At 34.2% G+C, this 24,849-nt stretch overlaps 1 protein-coding gene across 25 annotated transcripts in view; it reads left to right on the plus strand.

The window, feature by feature from the left end:
* Nucleotides 1-24,849, plus strand: part of VPS13B (vacuolar protein sorting 13 homolog B) — a 916,907-nt gene that overhangs the window by 400,447 nt on the left and 491,611 nt on the right. For 24 of the 25 annotated variants that reach the window (XR_010317809.1, XR_010317810.1, XR_010317811.1 and 21 more), the window contains 2 exons: nt 18,349-18,458; nt 24,513-24,660. Coding sequence is in view for 22 of the 25 variants with exons in the window: in XM_064267936.1 (XP_064124006.1) it covers nt 18,349-18,458; nt 24,513-24,660 (258 nt within the window). In the remaining 3 variants the exon portion in view is untranslated. The remainder of the gene's footprint in view (nt 1-18,348; nt 18,459-24,512; nt 24,661-24,849) is intronic. The other variant, XM_064267935.1, reaches the window with a different exon arrangement.

The raw sequence follows: 24,849 nt of genomic DNA on the forward strand, positions 1-24,849 counted from the left end.
TGAAGGCAGTAAGCTTGGACAATAGTAGGGCTCGCCTCATTTGTTTGTCATGTCTCAGGGTACGTTTGCCTGATTCCCGGTGTCTTACATTGCTTTGTTTCCTCCAATTTTTTGGTTCTTTCACATGGGAAGGTAAATCCTAGTCCCTATTACTGTCTTGGCCAGATATGGAGTCCTTTCATCTTTAAAATGGAAAAAATGAGGACTGGAATATGCTAAATTCAGATTAACCCTGCTGAGATACCTGTGAAGAATTCATCTCGTCTTTCCATGTACCATAATACCATCACCATCTTGGCAGTTAAACATTTGTGCTTAGGCATTCTTCTGGCTGGGCTTGGCAGACTCTGCAGGGGATAGGGAGAGAGAATGAATTGGTTTACTTTGTCAGGGGGTTGTGGGCATTGATGATTATTCACCTGGGATGGAGAGCTTTCTAAATTAAATGAAATTTGAATCTCTTTTATTACAACTGCTGGCAAGAACTGAAAAGTTCTCAATAATGAAAATCACATGTTTTAAAAGAAATGGACCAAGGAGTGCTTACTTCTTTTCAGTGATGTTGCATTTTCTCTTTATTTGTAATGGAAATATCACTTTCCAGGAATTACAAGAGACATTAAGAGAGAGAGCACTTTTTTTTTTTTAATTAAAGAGTTTTCAGAAAAACCGTTCATCACAGGGTCTTAGCAACTAGCTTTGTTCAGAAACACAACATTTATGTAAGAGAATGCCCTTATTCTTAGTAAATACATATTGACAAATTTACAGATAAGATTGTCAGATGGCTCAGTAGAACATTATACAGGCAGTCCCCGGATTAGTAGTGAGTATTGTATTCCGTTAGCTTTAATATAAAGCCAAAAACCAAACCCAACCCACTGCCGTTGACAAATTCTGACTCATAGCGACCCTATGTGGTTTCCAAGGCTGTAAATCTCTACCGAAGTAGACTGCCACATCTTTATCCTATGGAGCCACTGGTGGTTTTGAACCGCCAATCTTTTTGTTAACAGTCAGTTGTTTTAATTGCATTCTGTTAGCTTTAACATAGCCTTCCACCAATTCTTAATTGTTCTCTATTAAGACCTACCATGCTTATTTTGTTATTTTGAGTACAGGCAGTCACTGGATTATGAATGAGTTCCGTTCCTAAATCTGTCTTTAAGTCCAATTTGTACATAAGTTAGGCACAGCTCATGTCTAGCATCAGTTAGTGAAATGTTTGTCTTAGTGTATAGTATATAGTGTACCTTTGTATGCATAAAAACATTAAAACACTAACACATTTTAACATAATAATACAATAATAAAAATGTTTCGATGCACGTTGCAAAGTAGTGCTCATTTGTTATTATGAACCATCACATGTACCTCAAATTTTTGATATCACAGGCTTTATGGGGGTTGGTTTCGTAACTATGGGTTGTACATACCTGGGTTTTTATGCTGCTGTTGTGTGTGCCAGTAAGTTGATTCCTACTCATAGCAACCCTATGTGACAGAGTAGAACTGTGCCATCGGTTTCCTAGACTAAAATCTTACGGCAGCAGATTACCAGGTCTTTCCTTCTGTGAAGCCACTGGTAGGTTCGAACTACCAGCCTTTCTGTTAGCAGCTGAGTGCTTAACCATTGTGCCACTATCCCAGATTCCTCATTTCCCAAATTCTTCTTTCCCTTCAAACTCATTTCTTACTTTAGTTCGTTCCGTAGGTAATTATCACTATTCTCAAGCCATTCTTTCCTATATCTTGTGTTTTTTTTAGTTACCAAATCTTATTTCTACTTCTCAAATAAAATATTTCCTGAAATTTAACCTCTGCTCCATTCAGCCTAAGTTTATATTGTCTTAGGTTACGACTTTGTGGCTTTTGTTCTGAATGCTTGAAATTTTGAGAGTAGTATACTAGTTTTTTTTTTTTTTTTTTTTTGACCTCCACCCTCTCGACTCATAGTCAGTGCTGCATCAGTTTTGATTTTACTGAAATGCACATCTGAGATGTTGTTTTCCTCCAGCTGGAAAATCTTCACTGGTATCTGACACTCTCAGAATGAAATAATTCCTTAGAAAGGCCATTAATGATCTAGCTGTAAGCTGAACATATCTTCAGCTACAACCTTTCAAAACTGCTTGTAATTGTTCGTTTATTATTTCCCCTCTTTCCCACCGCCCCCATCACCACCTCTACAAGATTGCTTAACAGCTTAAGAGTTTTTGAATTCTCGAGTTTTTGACTTCTCAAGTTTTTTGCTTTTCTCAGCTTTGCACCTTGAAAAACCTTGAGTACCTAGGAAATACTAGGTTCATAAATGGTAAGAAAGAATTATGGTGATTAATTTATATGCGTGATTTAAAAATGAAAATAGATGTATATTTAAATGAGATAACTCAAGATTAATGATCACTGAAAGTTGTATAGGTTTATCATTATTTTCTGTGATAGAATTATGCTTTTAAAAACATTAAAATGTTAATAGAGTTGGTTTTTCTAATGCCATTTTTGCAGTTACTGATCTTGTTTTTATTAATCACAATTATTTATTATACAAATCATAATTTCAAAATTAATAGTTTTCTGTTTTATAGACCCACAGATAAGTCGATAGAATTTAGATAGTAGAAGTAGTGCAGTTTGCGTAATCCAATAGATATTGAAATTTACCTAATTCTTAATTATTATATATATGAAAAGAGAAAAGTCCTAGAGTCCCTTAATCTATTAATACTTAAATGTTGCATAACCCTAAGCAAATTACTTGACTTCTGAAAGCTTTGTTGTTTTTTTCTCCCAGCTGTGAGATGGAGCAAATAAACTCTATGTTAACGAGTTTTTGTAGGAATTAAATGAAATAATATATGTAAAACACCAGATATCATGCTTTGTGTAAAAGAGGTATCAAAAAATGATACCTACTATAAAAATCTTTAATCCTTTTTGAACATAATGTGATTTCAAACTTTTGAGAGATGATTGTGTAGTTTATAAAATGGTGTTTAAAATCAGAAAACGTTAGCTTGTCTTAGAATTTTCTGCATTTGGAGATTTTCATGAGGTTAAATTTATAGTTCTTTGGATAATTTTAAACCATATTACCTTTAATCAGGAATTAATTTTTGGCTACATAGCAAAAGTTCTATTTATTTTGAACAGTAGCATCCAGTTTTATATGTTTCTCACTTACGTTAGAAAACCCAACAAAACAACTTTTTACTTTATCATCTGAGTTATGCAATGGAATTCAAGTAGCATCAGCTTCACTTCTTTATACAGTCCTATAAAGAACATGTATCCACTTTGTATTCTCTAGTTTTACCTGATATACCTATTTAAGAATTAAGGCTCTTACAAATCCTTGTTAACGGTTTTCTTCATAATTTCAGTTGGTAATATTCACCCTAAGTTAAAACAGTACAAGTTTACTACAAAAAATGATACATAGGGTATATCATTGTCAAATCCAATTGATTATATAAGTTTTTTTTTTTAACAAAGGCATTATCCTTAACATGAAAATTCTGGAGGAAATTAGTTCTCTAATACAAAGAAAACAAAATTAAATTTGCAAGTAATATGTACAGTTATTGATAATATTGGAAGTTATTATGGAACTATATCAAACTTAATTTCTAACTTTTGTGATATTTTATTAAAATTAGCAATTTATGTTAATGAGATTATATTTTATTACTAATTTCAGAGTAGAAAATCATAATACTGATAAGAGAAGATAATAATTACATCTTTTTTGCCACACATACAGAATATTTTAGTCTTTAGGACATGATGTTGGTGAATTTATTAAGTTTATCTTTAAAAAATTTATGATATTGGAATCATTAAAACTCTGCTTGTTTCGGTAACTCAGAAACATATGGTATTTTGGCTTCTTTTGAAATATTGTTCAAAAAGAATTTGCTCTCCAGCTCATACATTATATGTAAAGTTTTATTAGTTCTTTTAATAGGACTGCCTGCATAATCTTAACTGCTATGTAGTGCCATTGATATGACAGTGTAATATGCTACAGATGGTCAAGTTCTGACACCCTCTTTAGATGTTTATTTTTTGAGCATAAAAGATGGTTCATTGCTTGGTATCAATTTTTTTTATTATTTTAAAAAGATCAGTTACCTTGAAGCTGTTTTTAAATTTGTAAAGTCATTAGGATTTTAATGTCATTTATGGAAAATATTATAATTTTACTTGTCTTTTTGTTTTATAAATGCATATATGCATGTGTGTATATATACACACACATATTACCACTAGATTGTTCACTTTGTAATGAATTTCTTATATATCAGCTTGTATATTGGCAATATATATATTTATTGCAGACTAAAAAACTATGTGACGTTTTTGTGTTTTCAGTACAAAAGGCGGCCTAAGAGTTATAGATGTGTATTGTTGATAGAACATTTCTAAGGAAAGGGTGATGTGACTTCAGTTATTAAGATTTCCAAGCCTCTTTTTTGGAAGGTAGGTTTGGGTGGTAGATACCATGCTATAAACACTTAGCTTTTAGGAAAGAAAGAAAATTTTATCTATGCAGCCGAGTATGCACTGGACTATACCACAGCCAGTCATCTCTTACTATGGAATATCCATACAGGGTATCAAAAATGGGAATTTTTTAAATGTAAATTTACTATTTAGGTTTGTTTATTAATGCTCTTACTTCAAGGTAAAAAGTCAATTTTATGTAGCATTTAGTCAGCTTATTTTGATAATATATCCAATAATAGCATGAAGCATTTAAGGCAGATGTGCTGACTTAAAGGACATTTTTCATTTAGCAAATAACTTTGTTTGGGTTTCTAAGATGACAGTTTTATAACATATACACTGTAAGCTCTGTTAACTGACATGCCCACATAAATGACTTTTCAGATCATAGAACACCCTCCCTTCTTTCTATACAACATACTTAACATGCCCATTGCATGTTACACTTGCGTGGCAATCAAGGTAGCATATACCTCAGTTCTCCTCCTACAAATAATTGTGTTTATTCCCCAAATTGTTTATACTTTTACATTTACAACTGTAATTAAATATTATGTTAGCTGATGAAATGTAATTTGTAAAACATAGTTGAATGGGAATCTACTTGTGCTGTAGTGTTAAAAGGCAGTATGGCAATTCTCCGGAATAGAAGGTAAGTATAAAACTGGATAAACTTATTGAAAGTAACCATTTTAAGCACTGGAAAATCACCAAATGCAGGAAAGAACTGAAGAAGTGTTTATTTGTGAAAAACAGTTACTGCATCTGGTAACAACAGTGAGGTTGTGACCTTCTTGTCTGGAAGGATTCCCATGCCCTTACCTCTGGCAGCAAAAACCTAGTGAGCTTTACCTGCTAAAGTTTGTACAGTTGTTTCAGGATGCTTGGCAGAGCAAGTAGAAATTTAACAGGGAGATTTTGGAAATGAGGTAATTGCAGAAGGACTGAGATAATAAACTCCCCACACATTCTTGGCTGCCTGATAAACTCTGCAAGCACTTATGAGATCCCAGAGAGTTTAGCAAAATTTGAAATCCTGAAAGACTTGCAAAATTGCCGCATATTTGAGTGAACTTATCAACTCACACACAGCTTGGTGAAAACAGACCAGAGGTGTTTGAACAGTCTTAAAGTATCTCAGCTCAAATCAGTGACTGACAGGTAAGCCACAGAAGAGACCTCTTGGGAACCAGGCTAAAAATAAGTGAACAAAACAAAAAAACTCATTGTTAACCACTGTGCCACCAGGGCTCAAAACAAACCAATAAAAATAGTAATAGCAACAACAGCCAAAATGGAGTGGAGATATCAGGTAACGTACACTATGGAGAAGAAGATTTTGAAGTTTTAGTAGGGACAAGTTAATTTCCCGTCAATTTTTTTTAAAAAAAGTAATACTCTTCAGAAGAACAAAACTTAAATCAATGTTCCTGCAACCTATTTAAAATGCTTAGTTTTCAACCGAAGATTTTTAGACATGCAAAGAAATAAGAAGGTGTGACCCAGACTCATGGAAAATGTAGTCAAGAGAAACTGACTTCGATTGGGCCCAACTATTGGATTTAGGAGACAAAGACCTCAAAGCAGCTACTATAACAATGTTTCAAAAATATAAAAATCTATTCAAATATTTGAAGGAAAATACAGTTTTAATGAATGAATATATACATGTTATAAAGAAATAGCTATTCTTTTTAAAAATGGAAAGCGTGGATAAGTATAAGTAGAATAACTACAAAATTGGTTAGGTATCCTCAACAGAATATTTTAGGTGAGTGATGAAAGAACCAGTGAACTTAAATATAGGTCATTAGAATTATTCATTCTGAGAACATAAAGTGGTTTAGCAAAATACACAAAGTTTAGAATTTTGTAGGGCAATATCAAAACATGCTAGTATATGTGTAATTTGGATCCCAGAAAAGGGAAGAAAGGGCATAAAAAAATCTGAAAAAAATAAATAAGGGTGAGAAAGTTCTCAAATTGGATGAAAAACATTTACTCAGTCAAAAGATTTAGCAAACTTCAAGCCTTATAAGTATACGCAGATAAAACTACTGCTAGAGACTAACTGTTGAAAGCCAAAGTGTAATCAATTATCTTGAAAGTACCAAGAAGAAAATGACCCATAACATAGAGGGGAACAATGGTACTAGTAACAGCTGACTTCAGAAATAGTTTTGATGAGAAGATACTGCAATGACATTGCAAGTGCTATGGAAAATTAAAACAAAAAACAAAACAAAACAAACAAATCTATATCCAGTGAAACTATCCTTCAAAAGTAAACATGAATTTAAGATATTTCCAGGTAGATAAAAATTAAGAGAATATGTTGCCAGGAGACACATGCTACAAGAAATGCTGCAGGAAGTTATTCCCGCTGTTTTTGACACATGCAGAAAACCAGTTTTCTAAAAACGTTTTTATTTTGTTTTGGACATGGTGATCTTAGGGTTCTTGTAGTACAAAAGTAGCTTTAGTTTCTTAGGTGGGGGGAGGAACTTGACTGGAGAAGGATGACTGATGGGTTTGAGGGAACAGTCATGGACTTAGGTGTGCTAGAAATCTGTGGTTTGTACCATTAGAGATTAGGTGAAATAATGTCAAGTGTCATAAAATACATGCTTATTTAATTTTCAAAATAAGATTTATTATTATTCTAAAATTGTAGTCTGAGGGATTTTGTACTTAAAATCGCTTTTTCGGTTAGTCTATTGAATATTATTATGACTTTTAAAGTTTCCAACATCTACTGTTATATAAGAAATTGATAAACTATAATCACTACATAGTATGGATGACTCTGAAGATTCTCATTTTACATCATTTTGAGAATTGCTATCATCCCACGTGTATCTGTTACTTTGTCATACTATGGGAGCTTGTGTGTTGCTGTGATGCTGGAAGCTGTACCATTGGTATTCGGATACTAGCAGGGTCACCCATGGCAGACAGATTTCAGCTGAGCTTCCAGACTAAGACAGACTAGGAAGAATGACCCAGTGCTCTACTTTTAAAAAGAACTGGCCAGTGAATACCTTATGAATAGCAGCGGAACATCATCTAATAAAGTGCTGGAAGATGAATCCCTCAGGTTGGAAATATGACTGGCGAAGAGCTGCCTCCTCAAACTAGAGTAGACCTTAATGACATAGATGGAGTAAAGCTTTTGGGACCTGCATTTGCTGATGTGGCATGACTCAAAATGAGAAGAAACAGCTGTAAACATCCATTAATAGTTGGAATACGGAACATGCAAAGTATGACTCTAAGAAAACTAGAAACTGTCAAAAATGAAATGGATCACATAAAGATCAATATCCTAGGTATTATTGAGCTGAAATGGACTAGTATTGGCCATTTTGAATTGGACAACCATATGGTCTACTAGTTGGAAATGAAAACTTGAAGAGGAATGTCATTACATTCATCATCAAAAAGAACATTTCAAAATCGATCCTGAACTGCAACTCTGTCAGTGGTAGAATAATATCTATACACCTACAAGAAAGACCAATTAATATGACTATTAAATTTATGCACCTACCACTAAGGCCAAAGATGAAGAATTTGAGGATTTTTACCAACTTCTATAGTCTGAAATTGACCAAACATGCAATCAGGATGCATTGATAATTACTAGTGATCAGAATATGAAAGTTGAAAACAAAGGATTGATAGCTGGAAAACACGGCCTTGGCGATAGAAAAGATGCCAGAGATCACGTGATAGAATTTTGCAAGACCTATCTTCAATGCAGATACCTTTTTTTTGCCAATATAAACAGTGACTATACATGCGGTCCTCGCCAGATGGAAGGCACAGAGATGAAATCGACTAAATCTGTGGAAAGAGATGATGGAAAAGCTCAATATCATCAGTCAGAACAAGGCCAGCAGCCGACTGCAAACAGACCATCAATTGCTCATATACAAGTTCAGGGTGAAACCGAAGAAAATTAGAACAAGTCCACAAGAGCCAAAGTATGGCCTTGAGTATGCCCCATCTGAATTTAGAGATCGTCTCAGGAATAGGTTTGATGCTTTGAATGCTTTGAACACTAACGACCGAAGACCAGACAAGTGGTTGAATGACATCAAACATGAAAAAAGCAAGAGGTCATTGAAAAGACAAGGAAAGAAAGAAAAGGCCAAAATGGATGTCAGAAGAGACTCTGAAACTTGCTCTTTAATGTCGAGTAGCTAAAGCAAAAGGAAGAAATGATGAAAAAGGTGAACAGAAGATTTTGAAGGGCGGCTTGAGAAGACAAAGTAACGTATTACAATGATGTGTGCAAAACTTGGAGGTAGAAAACCAAAAGGGAAGAATAGGCTCAGCATTTCTCAAGCTGAAAGAACAAAAGAAAAAATTCAAGCCTCGATTTGCAATGTTGAAGGATTCTACGGGGAAAATATTAAATGACACAGGAAGCTTCAAAAGAAAATGGAAAGAATACACAGAGTCACTATACCAAAAAGAACTGGTCGACGTTCAGCCATTTCAGGAGGTAGCATATGATCAGAAGCTGATGGTACTGAAGGAAGAAGTCCAAGCTGCACTGAGGACGCTGGCGAAAAACAAGGCTCCAGGAATTGACGGAATACCAACTGAGATGCTGGAAGTGCTCACTAGTCTATGCCAAGAAATTTGGAAGACAGCTAGCTGGCCAACTGACTGGAAGAGATCTATATTTATGCCTATTCCCAAAAAGATTATCCAACTGAATGTGGAAATCAGTGAACAATATCATTAATATCACAGGCATGTAAAATTTTGCTGAATATCATTCAGAAGTAGTAGTAGCAGCAATGTATCATCAGGGAACTGCCAGAAATTCAAGGCAGATTCAGAAGAGAATTTGGAAGAAGGTATATCATTGCTGATGTCAGGTGGATCCTGGCTGAAAGCAGAGAATACCAGAAGGATGTTTACCTGTTTTGACTACGCAAAGGCGTTGGACTGTGTGGATCATGACAAATTATGGATAACATTGCAAAGAATGGGAATTCCAGAACACTTAATTGTGCTCATGAGGAACCTGTACATAGTTCAAGAGGCAGTCATTCAAACAGAATAAGGGGATACTGTGTGGTTTAAAGTCAGGAAAGGTATGTATCAGGGTTGTATCCTTTAACCATACATGCTCAATCTGTATGCTGAGCAAATGTGAAAAGCTGGACTATATGAAAAAGAATGGGGCATCAGGATTGGAGGAAGACTCATTAACAACCTGTTTTATACAGATGACACAACCCTGCTTGATTAAAGTGAAGGACGCCTGAAGTGCTTACTGATGAAGATCAAAGAACACAGCCTTCAGTATAGATTACACCTCAGCATAAAACAAAAATCCTCACATGTGAACCAATAAGCAACATCATGTGAAGTGGAGAAATGATTGAAGTTGTTAAGGATTTCATTTTACTTGGATCTATAATCAACACCCGTGGAAGCAGCAGTCAAGAAATCAAACAACACGTTGCAATGAGTAAATCTGCTGCAAAAGACCCCTTTAAAGTTTTCAAAAGCAAAGATGTCACCTTGAAGACTTAGGTGCACCTGACCCAAGCCGTGGTGTTTTCATTACCTTCATATGCATGTGAAAGCTGGACGATAAATAAGGAAGAATGAAGAATGGAAGACTTTGAATTGTGGTGTTGGCAAAGAATATTGAGTGTACCACGGACTGCCAAAAGAGTGAACAAATGTGTCTTGGTACAACCAGAATGCTCCTTGGAAGCAAGGATGGCAAGACTTTGTCTTACACACTTTGGACATGTCAGGAGGGATCAGTAACTGGAGAAGGACATCATGTTTGGCAAAGTACACAGTCAGCGGAAAAGAGGAAGGCCCTTAACGAGGTAGATTGACACAGTGGCTGCAATAGTGAGCTCAAGCATAACAACGATTGTAAGGATGGCTCAGGACTGGGCAGTGTTTCGTTCTGTTGTGAATAGGGTTGCTATGAGCTGGAACCAACTGGACGGCACGTAACAACAACAACAACAATTAATACACATGTTGGGATTTGGGACCTGTTTATAAAGGTGATACAGAAATAGTTAAAATACAATTTTCATAATTTAGGACGTTAAAAAAAAAAAAACCCATTGCCGTCAAGTCTATTCCGACTCATAGTGACCCTGTGGGACAGAGTAGAACTGCTTCGATAAAGTATCATTTAATAGCTAAATGGTGATCCATTAGATACATTGTCAAATTCGACAAATTTGACTATCGACATTGTAGTTGGCTTTTTGTCGTTATTATAAATAATACTACGAATGAATATCTTTGTGCGTATGCCTTTGAAAGCATCTACAAGTGTTTTTATAGAATTCCTGAAACTAAAATTCCTAAGGTCTTTGAGTATATACTTTTAAAATTTCAATAGGCAATTTTAAAATGGCCTCCAAAAATACTGTACCAGTTTACATTCTTTTTAGCCCAGCATAAATGTACTTTATCTTCCACAGTTATCAGTGATAGAATTTTATTCATTTAAGCTTTTAAAAATGTGTTGTTGAACAATTATCTTACAGTTTTACCTTGAATTTCTTTTGCTATTATTTATTTATTTATTTTTTATTAGTGATGTTGAGCATTAGTGAAGGCCGTTTATATCCTTGATTTCAAATTTGTGTCCTTTGCCCATTTTTTCTATTTGGTGGTATTTTTTTTCTCAGGAATTTTTTTGGACCTCTTCATATGTCCTGAATATTACCTTTTTCTAATATTTTTATGGTTTCTTTCACCTTTAATTTTGTTTAAAATATCTTTTATCATTCAAAAATTCTAAACTTTCTGTCATCCAAGCTGTCTTAATTATCTTATGGTTTTAGCGTTTTGTGTCAAAAAGCTAGAGAACCAAACTTTGAAATGCCACAAAGTATTAATTACTGACTCTTAAGATTTGAAATTACCATTAACTCTCCCTGGTGGGTTCTTTTCCAGTATCACAATCAGATACATGAGTCAAACAGAAAGAGAAAAAATATTAACATAATATCATATAAAGCTGATTGAGGAATCACTATTTTGATCTGGGGCAAAAAAAAAAAAAAAGAAGAAGAAGAAGAAAATAACACAATTTTGAAGAATTCCTAATGAAATCTATTTCTCTGATTTCTATGTGTCTGAACTTGAATGGAGAAAAGCGCACCACCAGGCTGACTTGTCTCACTTTGAATCCATGACTGAGGAACACAGAGAGATCCTTAATGTTTCCAGGCAATGGAGTGTGATACTGTTTCACATACCGCACTTTCATAAAGCATCCTGCACTGCTTCTATGGTCTTTATTCTTAAACCGATGCTATTTTCTCATTCATTGAGAAAAAGGAAACAATCGGTCGCCAGAATGAGCTCTGTAATACATAGTATCATAGTTGGCCAGAGAATGGAAAGATCAGTGGTGGTAGGAAGTCTTAATGGTGGAGGCTAAGAGTTTATGCTGTGTTTTTTAATTCTAGTATTTTCATATGGATCTTTTTTCTATAGTTTCCATCTCTCTGCTACAATTTTCCTTCAGTTCATGCATGTCATCTGCCTTTTCCACTACATTTTTAGCATATTCATCAGAGTCCCTTTAAAGTTCCTGTTTGATAATCCCAGTATCTGGGCCGCCTCTGAGACTGGTGCTCTTGACTCATTTCTGCTTTATCAATGGATCACTTTTTTCCTGCTTTTTTTTTTTGTGTGTTTCATAATTATTAATTGAACGTCAAACATTGTATGTGAAAGGAGTAGCTGGTGGATTCAAACCGCTGACCTTTTGGTTAGGAGCTGAGTGCTTAACCACTGCACCACCAGGGCTCCTGGTAATTGTTAATTAAGTAACAGTTAAATAATGATTAATTGTTAATTGACATGAACTGCTGTACACACATACCTAAAAGTCTTATGATTTCATTTATATAAAGTTTGACAATTATTTGGATAAAGTTGCCAGTGGTTGGCAGCTGATCTCTGTTCTGTCATTTATCAGCCTCTGATTACTCTATCATACCAATTGTTCTTCTCCTTTCTTACCCACTACTTGGTTTATTCTTTTTGAGGTATCAGTTCTTCTCTTTTGCCACTATTTTAATGATATTTGAAGAAAGATATTGAGATCTATCATTTATTTCCTCTTTTTGTTGTTTCATAGTTTTCATTTTAAGGCGTGTGGGTTCCTTGGGTCTTCCTTATAATATTTGAAAATTTCAGTCCCAGTTTTTTTGTTGACTTAATAATTATGATGTTTAGTTAAAATTATTAGAAGTTGATCTTAAAAGTAATTACTATAACTCCTTAATAGAAAAATGCATTTTAGCCACTTAAATTTAGATGTTGAGTAATATATCTGTTTTTGTTTCATCCTTGGTTTCAAGATAAAATGCAGACATGTATGCATATATGTGTATAGTTAGGCATGTGATTCATGCACATGCATGGATAGGTGTATCTGTAGGTATATGCATATACACGTGTTTGCGTGTGCTGCTTATATATCCATATATGTAATACAGCGCATAGAGGGCACAGAGACTTCCTAGACATACCCAAATAACTTGCAGGATTGGTTTACTGGGTTAACAGTCTTTAGGACCGTAGTCTCATGGGATAACTTAGTCGATTAGCATAATGTAGTTCATAAAGTTAATGTTCTACACTCTAGTTTGGTAAGGAGTATCTGGGGTCTTAAAAGCTTGTGAGGGGCATCTAAGAAACACTTACTCGTCTCTACTTCTCTGGAGCAAAAGGAAATGAAAGAAACCAAAGACTCAGCAAAAGCTGGCCTAAGACCAGAAGAACTAGATGGTGCCAGGCTATGACTACCCACCATTCTGACCAGAGATATGATAGAAGGTCCTGAATAGAATGGGATAATAATGTAGAACAAAACTCAAATTCATAAAAAATGTCAGACCTACTGAACTGAGACTAGAGGAGCGCCTGAGACTATAGCCCTAAGACACCTTTTTAATTTGTCCCTTAAGTTTCTCCTGGAGGTCATCCTCCAGCCACATAATAGATTGGCTTATAAAATAAACAGTTATCACCTGTGAGTAATGCAGCCCTTAAACAATCAACGATATGAGAACCGGTGACATTTATGTGAAGGCTAGGAAGGGCAGGGAGGCTAGATCAATGGAAACAGAACAAACGGGCAGGGAGGCTAGATCAATGGAAACAGAACAAACGGAATGGAAATAATGAGAATACTGCTGAAACATTGTGAAAATTTGTAACCAGTATCACAGAACAATATGTATAAAAATTGTTAAATGGGATTCTAATTAGCTGTGTAAACTTTCAGGTAAAACACAATAAAATATTAAAAAAAAAAGGATAGTTTTTCCCTTATATAACTTGATATTTTACAGGACAATCTCTTTGACTGTCGTGTATGTTCTATAATTTACAGGAAACATATATGTTTAATTTTAAAGCAGTGCAAATTTAGTCTCTAACCTTTATTTTGGCTCTCATACTTCAGCTTAGGGTGTAACTGAAAATGACCAGTGGTGCCCTGGGTTAGCTAATTGTTGAAGTCTGAATGGAATGTGGATAAGTGAGCCATTTTGGCAGTGAACAGAGAAGTAAAGCACACTTTTGTCTTTAGTTGTCTCCCAGGCTAAGATTAAACAGAATAATATGTTGCCAAATTTTAGTGATTTATGGGGGATCTGCTCTGAGTCAAGTCAGTATCAAACTAATTGCATCCACACTTACATGTCAGAGTTTGTGCATTACTTTTAAAGAGTGTCTTGTAAATTGAGTTGCTGATCTCTTGGTTAGCAGCTGTAGCACTTAACCACTACGCCACCAGGGTTTCCGTACGTTGAGTACCGCATGAAAATATCCCTCTAAATTTAGGATAATATTATCTCTAAATTATAATTTAGATTATAATTTAACAAAATTCATGTTAAATTAATGGGTTATTCTTTTATCACCTGTTTAACCTTCGTAATGTTCAAATCTAGCTGTAAGTCAGGAAGACATTTTTTTGTACAAGGTAATCATATAGTTTATATAGCATGTTGAAGTTTTTTTTAAACTCGTTATTAATTATAATAAAAAAAGGCTTTGAAGATTAGTTTTCATGCCGAAGATATTGTTTTCCTTTTCCTCTCTCTAAAATTTCAGTTACTCAGGTGTGCTAATTACGTGTTGAGAAAGTTCTTGAAAATTCATTCAACATATTTAGTTTTTGGCACATCTGAAGACCTTGTAATGTAGAAGATGTGTGTACATTTCTTATTTTACTTTTTTTCCAGCTTGCATACTTTTTGTTTATACATTACTTTGTTTATGTAGGAAGGAGCCCTGGTGGTACAGTGGGTGAAGCATTTGGCTGCTAACGGAAAGTTTGGCAGTTCAAACCCACCAGCTGCTCATGGGAGAAAGTTGTGGCAGTTGGCTTCTGTAAAGATTACAGCCTTGGAAACCCTGTAGGGTAGTTCTCTGTCCTATACGGTTGGTATGAGTCGACATTGATTCGATGACAGTGAGTTTGTTTATTTACGATCCCTGGTGGCACAGTGGTTAAAGTGCTCAGCCTTTTGAACCCACCAGCCACTCCATTGGAGAAATATGTGGCAGTATGCTTCCATAAGATTTAAAGCCTTGGAAAAGTTAAGAGGCAGTTCTTCGCTGCCCTGCAGAGTCGCTATTGAGTCGGAATGGACTGGACAAGGGTTTGGTTGTTTGTGTAGTTTATTTATTTATGATATTTTTCATCACAATTAAAAAAGATTTGTATGTGGCCTGTACTTGATGTGCTTAATAGTAGCAAGACAAAACTTATACTTATTTATTTTAAATAGCGGGTTTAATTATTTTTCCCTCTCATCTTTTGAATATAGTATTTGTTACATACAGAAGAATGTATTATATAGTGATTACCAGTGATTATGTGCTAAGAAGTTGGTTGTTAATATATTTGCCATTGTCTTTTTTATAGTTGATCTGTCTTTTCATTTTGGTTTCTTCTCTGTTTTCCTTTCTTTCAGTGTTTTACAGCTTTTTTGTTTACTGTAGGTTTATTTATCATTATTAAGCTTGGGATTCATGGAGATTCTTGGATTTGAGGTTTGCTGTCTTTTAACAGGAAACCCTGGTGGCATAGTGCTTACGTGCTACAGCTGCTAACCAAGAGGTCAGCAGTTAAATCCGCCAGGCACTCCTTGGAAACTCTACGGGTCAGTTCTACTCTGTCCTATAGGGTCGCTTTGAGTCAGAATTGACTCAGTGGCACTGGGTTTTTATCTTTTAACAGTTCTATGAAAGTCTTGGAAACCCTGGTGGCATAGTGGTTAAGTGCTGTGGCTACTGACCAAGAGATTGGCAGCTCAGATCCACCAGGTGCTCCTTGGAAACTCTTATGGGACAGTTCTACTCTGTCCTATAGGGTCCCTATGAGTCAGAATTTACTCGATGGCAACGGGTTTTTTGTTTTTTGGTATAAAAGTCTTAACATTTATCTCTTAATATTGCTTTTTCACCATTCTTAGCATCTCCCTCTGAATTCCAATCAGAAGTGTGTTAGGTCTTCTTACTCAGTTAACTTCATTTGAGTGTTTTTCACTTCCTGTTTCTATGTGTGCTACATTCTAAATTATTTCGTTGTGTTTCTTCTGTGTCACCAATCCTTTCTTCAGCTGCATCTAATATGCTATTTTAACCTGTCCAATGAGTTTTTTATTTCAGCAATTACATTTATCATTTTATAATTTCCATTTTCTTTAAAATATGTTTAATCTTTCTTGATTCTCATTGTTCATCTTTATGATTCCATAGTTTGCTTTTTAAAATTTATATACAGCTGTTTTATATTCTGTATCCTAATATTTATAGTGCTTAAATGACTAAAAATTTGTTGTTGGTTGTTTTTTCTGACTCTGACTCACAATGGCTTGCTTTCTGTGTTGCTTAATGACTTTTGTTTGTGGAAAACATTAATGGATCTTAATGTGAATGTTAACATGACAGTGAATTGGGAACTATTAATTTGGTGCTTAGGTACATATATTTTGGTGATTAGGCACATATATTTAAATAACATGGCTCTTGTTCTTTCTTCATTGTTCATTTTAGGATAGCATTTATTGACATTTTACTAAGGAAAATCATAATTGGCTCTTTTTATCCTCCCCAGGTGCCCATCACATATTCTTTTTGTATATCCATCCTCCCTATATGCTGATTTCTTAAGTTTGATTAACTGATTGATTCATAATTTATGTTGTCTTGACTATAAATAAGCATTATTCGTAACACAGTCATGTGGTGTGCTATGATTGGTTATCCTTTCCTTTTATAACACTTGTTTTTCTGTATTCAGTAATTGTTTTGTTGTTTAGCTTTCCATGTACCTATAACTAAGTCATTATTGCCATCCTGGGGATTCGTATCACTTCTCTCCTGTGCTGAATCCTTTGCTTACTGAATTTAATGTTTTCTTTTTTAGTGTAATCCTTTGTTTCCTTTGGTGTAATCCTTTGGCAAAAAGGCTATGTGAGAACATTTTTTTGAGATTTTTAATATGTGAAAATGACTTTATTCTCTCTACATTTGATTAATAGTTTGTCTGGGTATGTAATTCAATGTAGGTTGGTAAAAATTTTCAGTCAGAATTTTGAAGGCATTGTGCCATTTTTCTGTCAGCTTTTAGTGTTACTCATAAAAGTCCAAAGTTACTCTAATTATGATTGTTCCTTCTGGTGAACTTCTTTTCCCCTTACCTCTAGAAGCTTGTTCGTCCTCAGAGTTCTGAAATTTCAAAATTATGTGACTTCTTTGTAGCCTGTTTTCCATCTCTGTAATGGATACCTTATGGGTACTATTAATCTAGAAACACATGTTCTTCAATTATGGAAAGTTGTCTTGAATACATCCAGCATCACTTATTGATAGTTATGTTCCAAAGACCAGGTTACTATGTGAAAATCAATGTTATGCTGAAATGGAGGATGACTATATCAGATCACAAAATGGAGGATGACTGCATCGTTACATAACTGCCAAATCATTACATAACTGCCAGACCACTAAGAATCATGGCCCTGCCAGGTTGGCATATAATACTAACCATCACAGCCAGCATTACTCTCACCTCACATCTCGGTGTTCATTACTGCCATACATATATCATTAATGTGCAAAATAGTTGGATAGAAGACTTTTTATTATTGTCGTAAATGCAGAATGTCAGATAATGAGATACTCGATAAGTAAGGAATGGGTGTAGTTCATTATTGATTTTCTTTTTTCTGCTTTCTTTATTCTCCCCTTTAAAATTGCTATTAGATAGTTGACTTCCTGGACTGGTTTTCAAATGTTATCTTGTAATTTTCTTCCTTACTATCTTTCTTTTCTAAGTACATTTTTGCGAAAATTTCTCTACTGTTTTCCAACCCTTTTAAATTTTTCAGATCTATTTTATTATGAATTTGTAAGAGGTTTTTTGTTTGTTTCCTAAATTTTTTTTTTTTAAGAGCATTTTATTACCGTTTCATGGATTCTTGTTTTTTGAGGTTATTAATCTGTCTGGTTTTCCCTCCAGTTTGATTTTTTTTTTTTTTCATTTGTTTTGGCCCTTTTCTTTCACACTAGAAAATCTATGTGATAACTTTATTTTTTACTTTTAGAGAAACTTTCCAAATTGTTTCCCAAACTGGTTGTACCATTTTACATTTCCACCAGCAATATGAGGGTTCAAATTTTTTCACATTCTCAGTAACAATTGTTATTTTCTCTTTTTTATTATAGCTCTTCTAGTGGATGTGAAGTAGTATCAAGTTTGTTTTTAACAAGGAATTATAACAATTTTAAAACCTTCTTTTTTAGGTGCTGTACTTCTTTGTAATGTGCAAGGACTAGCAGTTAGTATTGACCCAATCTTATATACTTGGCTCATCTATCAGCCCCAGAAACGAACCAGTAGACATACGCAGCAGGTGAGAGATTTTTATGTTTATTCACTTAGTAGAATCAGTTATTACCTCAGTTAGTTATTATAATTATATATATTTTCCATTGATTATTTTCTACATGTGCCAGAATTTCTCTGTCTCCTATACAACCTTCCCCCCGGCCAGGGGGAAGAAAAAAAAAATCGCTCAAGCAATTCTACTCCTTAATTTCTGTACAAGAGATTACAAGCCAACATAGTTTCATTAACTGTTGAAGGGACTTTTCATAAAATTACTTGTGAAGCAGATAGTTTAGAAAGACTAGTGTAGGTAGTCCTAATTTACTGGCCTACTTTCCTTCAGAGTGCTCAGTGTCAGTAAATGTTAGTTCTGCTCTTTATTATCTCTGTGTTTCTTCTTCAACTTTAGATTTATTTAACAAACATGCATTGAATGGCCAACTCTGGAATGGTGGGGGAGGGGGGCTCATGATAAAGAGTTGAGATACATGTTTGTTTAAAAAGATATGAATTACAAAGTAAGAATTGGCTAATTGTAGTTTCTAGGATATTTAAATGTAATTCTCTTAGTCAGGATACTTAAATGTAATTCTGACAGATGGATTTTATTATTTGAATTTTAAAGATGAAGAAACTATTGATTATTGAGGTTTTCTTATCTAAGGTTATTTAATTACACACTTTTTTTTTTTTTTTTTAGTAAATGGTTGAACTAAGAATGTGTGAAATCAAATTTATTCTATATTGAATTACATTTTCCCGTTGACTTTAATTATAGTTTTTCAGTATTCTTATTTGGAATAGCTTTGTATCTTTTTCCTGAAGGAGCTCCAAGCTAGTTGGTAGAAAAAAATATGCAAATTTATAATTAAATAAGAACTTCAAGATTAACTAAAAAGTACTCAAGGACATCTTTTATATGTGATTCTTGGCTTTCTCCTAATTTCATGTGAAACTTCCTTCATCCTATTCCCTGTTTCACTCTTCTCCGAACAAATAGTTAACAGAATACTAGGTAGTGTACTAGACACTGGGACTACAGAACTAAAAGTCACGGCTTAGTCCTTCCTTCCAGGACCATGTAGTCCATTTGAGAATACTAAGGAATAGAATAAAGTCATTTTTAGTAATTGCTATGTTAGATAAGTGTCCGCATTATGTGAAAGCAAAATAGAGAAATAGTTCTCACATACAGGAGAGGGTGTGAAAAGGAAGAATTGACAATTGAGCTGAGCATTATAGGGTCAAGCCAGGCAGGGAAGGTTGTTCTAGATTGAAGTGTATGAGCAGAGGCAAAGAAGATAACAAAAGCATGAGAAGAAAGGGATCATCAGTGCTTCCAGACAGGAGCCAGTGTTCTTAAAGAGAGTAGTTGTCAATTCATGAAAGATTTTATTTGTAATGCTGGGAGTTTGAGATTTTATCATGAAAGGTAAAGAGAAATTATGTGAAACTGATGTAAACAGATTGGATTTTAGAAAGTTTTCTCTAGCAGAATGTAGAAGATGGAGGATAGAGGAGCAATACTAAGGGCAGTGACCATTTGAGAAATTTCGTTTTAAATTCTTGCTTAGCATTTTATTAGTGATGTATTAATCTCCAGTACACCATAGATATCCCTGAAGGTCAAATAGAATGTTCATTCAGCTTAATTAAATAAATTAAATTGTAGTAAAAATTCATATAAGAAAACATTGACCAAGTTAATTTTTGCATGTATAATTCAGTGATCATGTTCATCACATTGTACAACCATTACTACGGTCTTTTTCCAAACTATTCCACCACCAGTAACAGAAACTCAGTGTGCCCTAAGCAGCAACTCTCGCCTCTCTGCCACTGCTAGTAAGCTTTGGTCTCTGTACATTTGCCTATTTTATGTAAGTGCGATCGTACAGCATTTGTCCTTTTGTGATGGATTCGTTTCACTCAACGTGATGTTTTCAAGGTTCAGCCTTGTCATAGCATGTATCAAGTACTTCATTTTTCTTTAGGACTGAGTAATCCATTGTGTGTGTGTACCACATTTTGTTTATCCATTCGTCTGTTAATGGGCATTTAGATTGTTTCCACATTTTGGCTATTGTGAATAGTGCTGCAACGAACATTGGTATGAGTTTGATTTTTAATTTTTATTTTATCATCTTATAACTATTTAGAAATAATATTTTTTCTAAGTTCGTAAAGAGTACAAATTTTGTTTAAAAGGTAAACTACAAATACCCATACTGCTAACCATTCAGGGTTATAAATAATATTGGAGTAAGTATGTTCTTAGCTAAATCTTTGTTTTCCTTCATCTTAAAGTATTTTCTTAGAATATATTTTTGGAAGTGTAATTAGCAACTCTAAGCACATGCCTAGCATATTTTAAGACTTTTGTTATATTGCCAAATTAATTCCAGAATTGGTGTACTATTTACATTTTCCCCAGCAATTCATAAGATTACTATTTTCCTATAATTCTGCCACGCTCAAAAATATACTTTAAAAAACATCTCTAATGTACTTTTTTTAGGCTTTAAAAAATATTATAGAAAATTGAGTGAATAGTATCGTTAAATCCTTATGTCCTCATCACTCAGCTTCAACAATTATCAATTTATGATTAAACTTCACTTTGAAAATCCGTTGGGTGAAAAATGTCAATATGCAATATTAATGAGGAATGTAGAGAATGGATAAACTTATATGCTACTGTTGTGAGTGAAAATTTGAAAATTAATGAAATTGTGCATCGGCACTGGGTTTTTTTTTTTTTTTTTAAGATCCCAAAATTCTGCTTCTTGATATATGTATGTTCTTACCGTGACATTTGTATAGGCCTAAGGAGTCATGTACTAGACTGTATGACAGCATTCATTGCAGCTGTGTAAAACTGGACACAACCTATATGACTGACTGTAAGGAAGTCAATAAACCATGGCAGATTCACATGACTTAATTGTGTATTATTAAAAATTATAAAATAGGTCTTAATATGTAGGTGTCAGAAGTACGATATTTAGTGAAAAAAGCAGTTTTCAAAGGATATATGCAAGGAGAGTGTTTATGTATGTTTTTTTTCCCCAGAATAACCCTTAAAATACTTGTGTGTGTGTAAATGTAAAATTAATTTGAATGGCTTGCACCAATCTCAAAATAGTGGTTGACTCTAGGTGGGTAGGAGCAGTGGGTTGGCAGTTGGTGGATTTTAGCGTTATCTGTAATATTTGATGTATCTCCTTTTAACAAAAAGAAAAATATGATAAAACGTTAATAGCCATTAATTCTTTGTCATAGTGGAATACTGATATTGTTTTTATTCTTCATAATCTTCTATTATCTTATAAGAATGAAGGGCACAAGGTAGTTATTTTGTTACCATGGGCATTGATGAGGCAAGGATAGGACAGATCTGGGCCTTGGAGTATAACTGGAAGAATGAAAACAGAGCAATGGGAAGTTAATAAAAAGAAATCCTGCATATTTTCAAATTTTTGACCAGGAGGCTGTATTTCCAGAAAAGAGGAGGGGATCACTGATCTAGTGTCACTGCCTAAAAGCATCCATATCACTTATTCCTTACCCAGTATGACTGCAGGCAGATGCAGTACCTGTATTACTAATCATTCAGCCCATGAGGGCCTGGCATCTCTTGGGGGCCATTGTAGATATTTAGAATACAGCTGCATGCAAAATTTACCAGATTCTTGTTGTGTTAGATAGGATTTTTATTTCCCACTATGTGAAAATGCACCTAGAGTTTTAATCACCCAAAGATTTTTTGTCAGCTGTTGGATATTGCCACTATCATGGCTTTCATTGATCTCCTCTTTTAGTGATTGTGCTTGAATTCAATATCACACTATGCAGCACATCATATTTATGTAATTACTTATTTTATATTAATCTTCATGCTCAACTTGGTCATGTTTTCTTGGATCTTATTCCAGACTTATAAATGATGGCCAAGAAATTGGAGGGATTATGGAATCATTAAATACTAGAGAACAAACAGGTTTTCTAATCAGCATCTCCACCCTCTTATTTTATAGATGAGTTAAATTTAGATGAATAGAAGTTCACAATACGTTGAGCATTTCTCAGCTAGGTCTTAAAAAGCTATTTTTTTATTTAGATTTGTATAAGTGTTTGAATTTCTAATACTAATTTCAGAATTAAAAAAAACTTGAGTCTTAATATTCAGGGATTTATAGACATTTTGGAAAAAAAGGATTTGTGATTCATTTTCATAATGTGCAGTTGGAAAGATGTAACCTTATAAATAGCCTGGGATGGATTATCATGAAAAATAATTTGACCTGTTGTTGCTCTTTAGGAACAAATACTTTAGTTACTCTGGTTAACTAAGCAGTGGAGGGTTTGGTTAAACATGGAGAGCTTAATGCTTAGTAATTATTTAGCAAAATAGATGGCAGTTTCAAGGATCGATAAAAGTCTAGATAACTGTTTGACATGGTTATCAAAAAATAACATTTTTTTGATGGCACTTGGATTATAGAGATCTTTGAGACGTTGTCTGAATAGTCATGGATGTATATCAAAATCATAGTCAACAACAACAAAACATTTATTGAGGCCTTGTAATGTTATTAGCAGTACCCACAGTTTAAACCAACTTGAAAGCGTTGCTAACAGCACCAAGTATTAGTTGTCAGATGGGCCATATGGAAACTAAGTATTTTAGGCATTAAAAGTGCATCAACAAAAGACAAATCCATAAAAAGACAAATAATTGTTTGGCATATATATCTTAGATGTTTTAGTAGTATACTAGAAAGTAACAATAGGTTGTCTTTAAATCCTAACATTGCTATATTACTGTATTTGTGTTATAAACCAATGTTTGTGCATTGTTTGTTTAGCTTACAAGATAAATGAATTGTTTAAATCCATAGAATTCTTAATTTGACTACATATTTAATATGATATCAGGCATTCTACGTTGTGATGTTTCCACAATATATTTAATCTATTCATTTTGTCATTTTCAGCTTTCTTGTTCTTTTACTTTGCATAACTACTCATTTTGTCATTTTCAGCTTTCTTGTTCTTTTACTTTGCGTAACTAGTAATGGTAAAATAATTTGCCTTTCTTCCTCTATTTCAGAACTTGATATGTTACATAGTTATATAATATATATATGTATCCATTAACTTACTTATTCATAATCTAAGTAACATTAAGTAAGTACTGTAAATTGGTGAAGTTTAAAGTTGACTCTGCAACATTTTGGTTGTTGTGGTGAAGATAACGTTAGATTACAGTGCAGCCTGACCAGCCCCCGCCACATTTGTCATCTGATACATCTGTATTATAGTTATCATCTGATGTTCCCCAAGTTGTAATTTCCTTCTCAATTTGTGGCTAAAACCCAACATTTAGATGATTGTTTTCCACCCAGTTCAACATTGATCTTTGATCCTGTAACAACGTAAAAATACCTTTTTTTTTTGCCAAAAATCTGACAAGATTGTATTGGGCGTCATCAGCAGTAACATCAGACTTTATTTCAGTGAATAAAGATGAAAAAGCCATTTTATAGTCCAGCTCAGCACTCATGCATTCAATATGGGACTATAATGTTTTCCAGCTTTCTCTAACTGTACATATTTCTCAGTGCTTTCTAACTATGCTGTGGACATGATTTTCAAACAAAATATAGAGATTTTCAGCAATTTCAAAGAAATTGGACTGTCCAGTTTGATATGTATATAATCAGTTTAAAGAAATATATCCCTAATTCTAAACGGATAACTTTCTGTTTTCTAGGAATCAAAATTTTCGAAACTAATTTTAGTTTTGATTTGCCCTTGCCATGTTATCTCTATGTATCTTACGAACATTTATGTTAAAACTGGGTAATTCTAAGTATTTTTGGTTTTTACCCAGAATTGTAATTTAAAATTAAAGTTGATAAGTGTGTATGTTGAAAGAGAGACTGAGAGTTTGATTGATTTGAAATAATAAAGCTGCAACTTCAATTTGTGAAGGGCTGTCCTCCATGATGCCCTGTTTAACTGTCACTGCTTAAGCAAATGTCAACATTCAGTTTTCCATTTTGGTTCTTTCTAGCAGCCTGTGGTCGCTGTTCCTCTTGTTATGCCAGTTACCAGAAGGAAGGAGGATGAGGTGTCTGTTGGAAGTGCTCCCATGGCAAAGCAGCAGTCGTATCAGGCCTCTGAATATGCCAGCAGCCCTATAAAAACAAAAACAGTAACAGGTAAGTATTAAGAACGGAAAGGGTCTGAGATTTTACTCTATCTCTTAGTTAACAAGATAGCCTGCCACAGTTTCATAGATGGTGGCAGAAGGCATTAGACTAAGAGATGGAAACAAAAGAGTTTATTACCCAGAGTATTAGCATTTTCTTGCTATAGTGCCCTGAACCCAATACCCACAAAGTTGCACA

Source organism: Loxodonta africana, chromosome 14 (assembly GCF_030014295.1).
Source record: "Loxodonta africana isolate mLoxAfr1 chromosome 14, mLoxAfr1.hap2, whole genome shotgun sequence".
Classification (NCBI taxonomy): domain Eukaryota; kingdom Metazoa; phylum Chordata; class Mammalia; order Proboscidea; family Elephantidae; genus Loxodonta; species Loxodonta africana.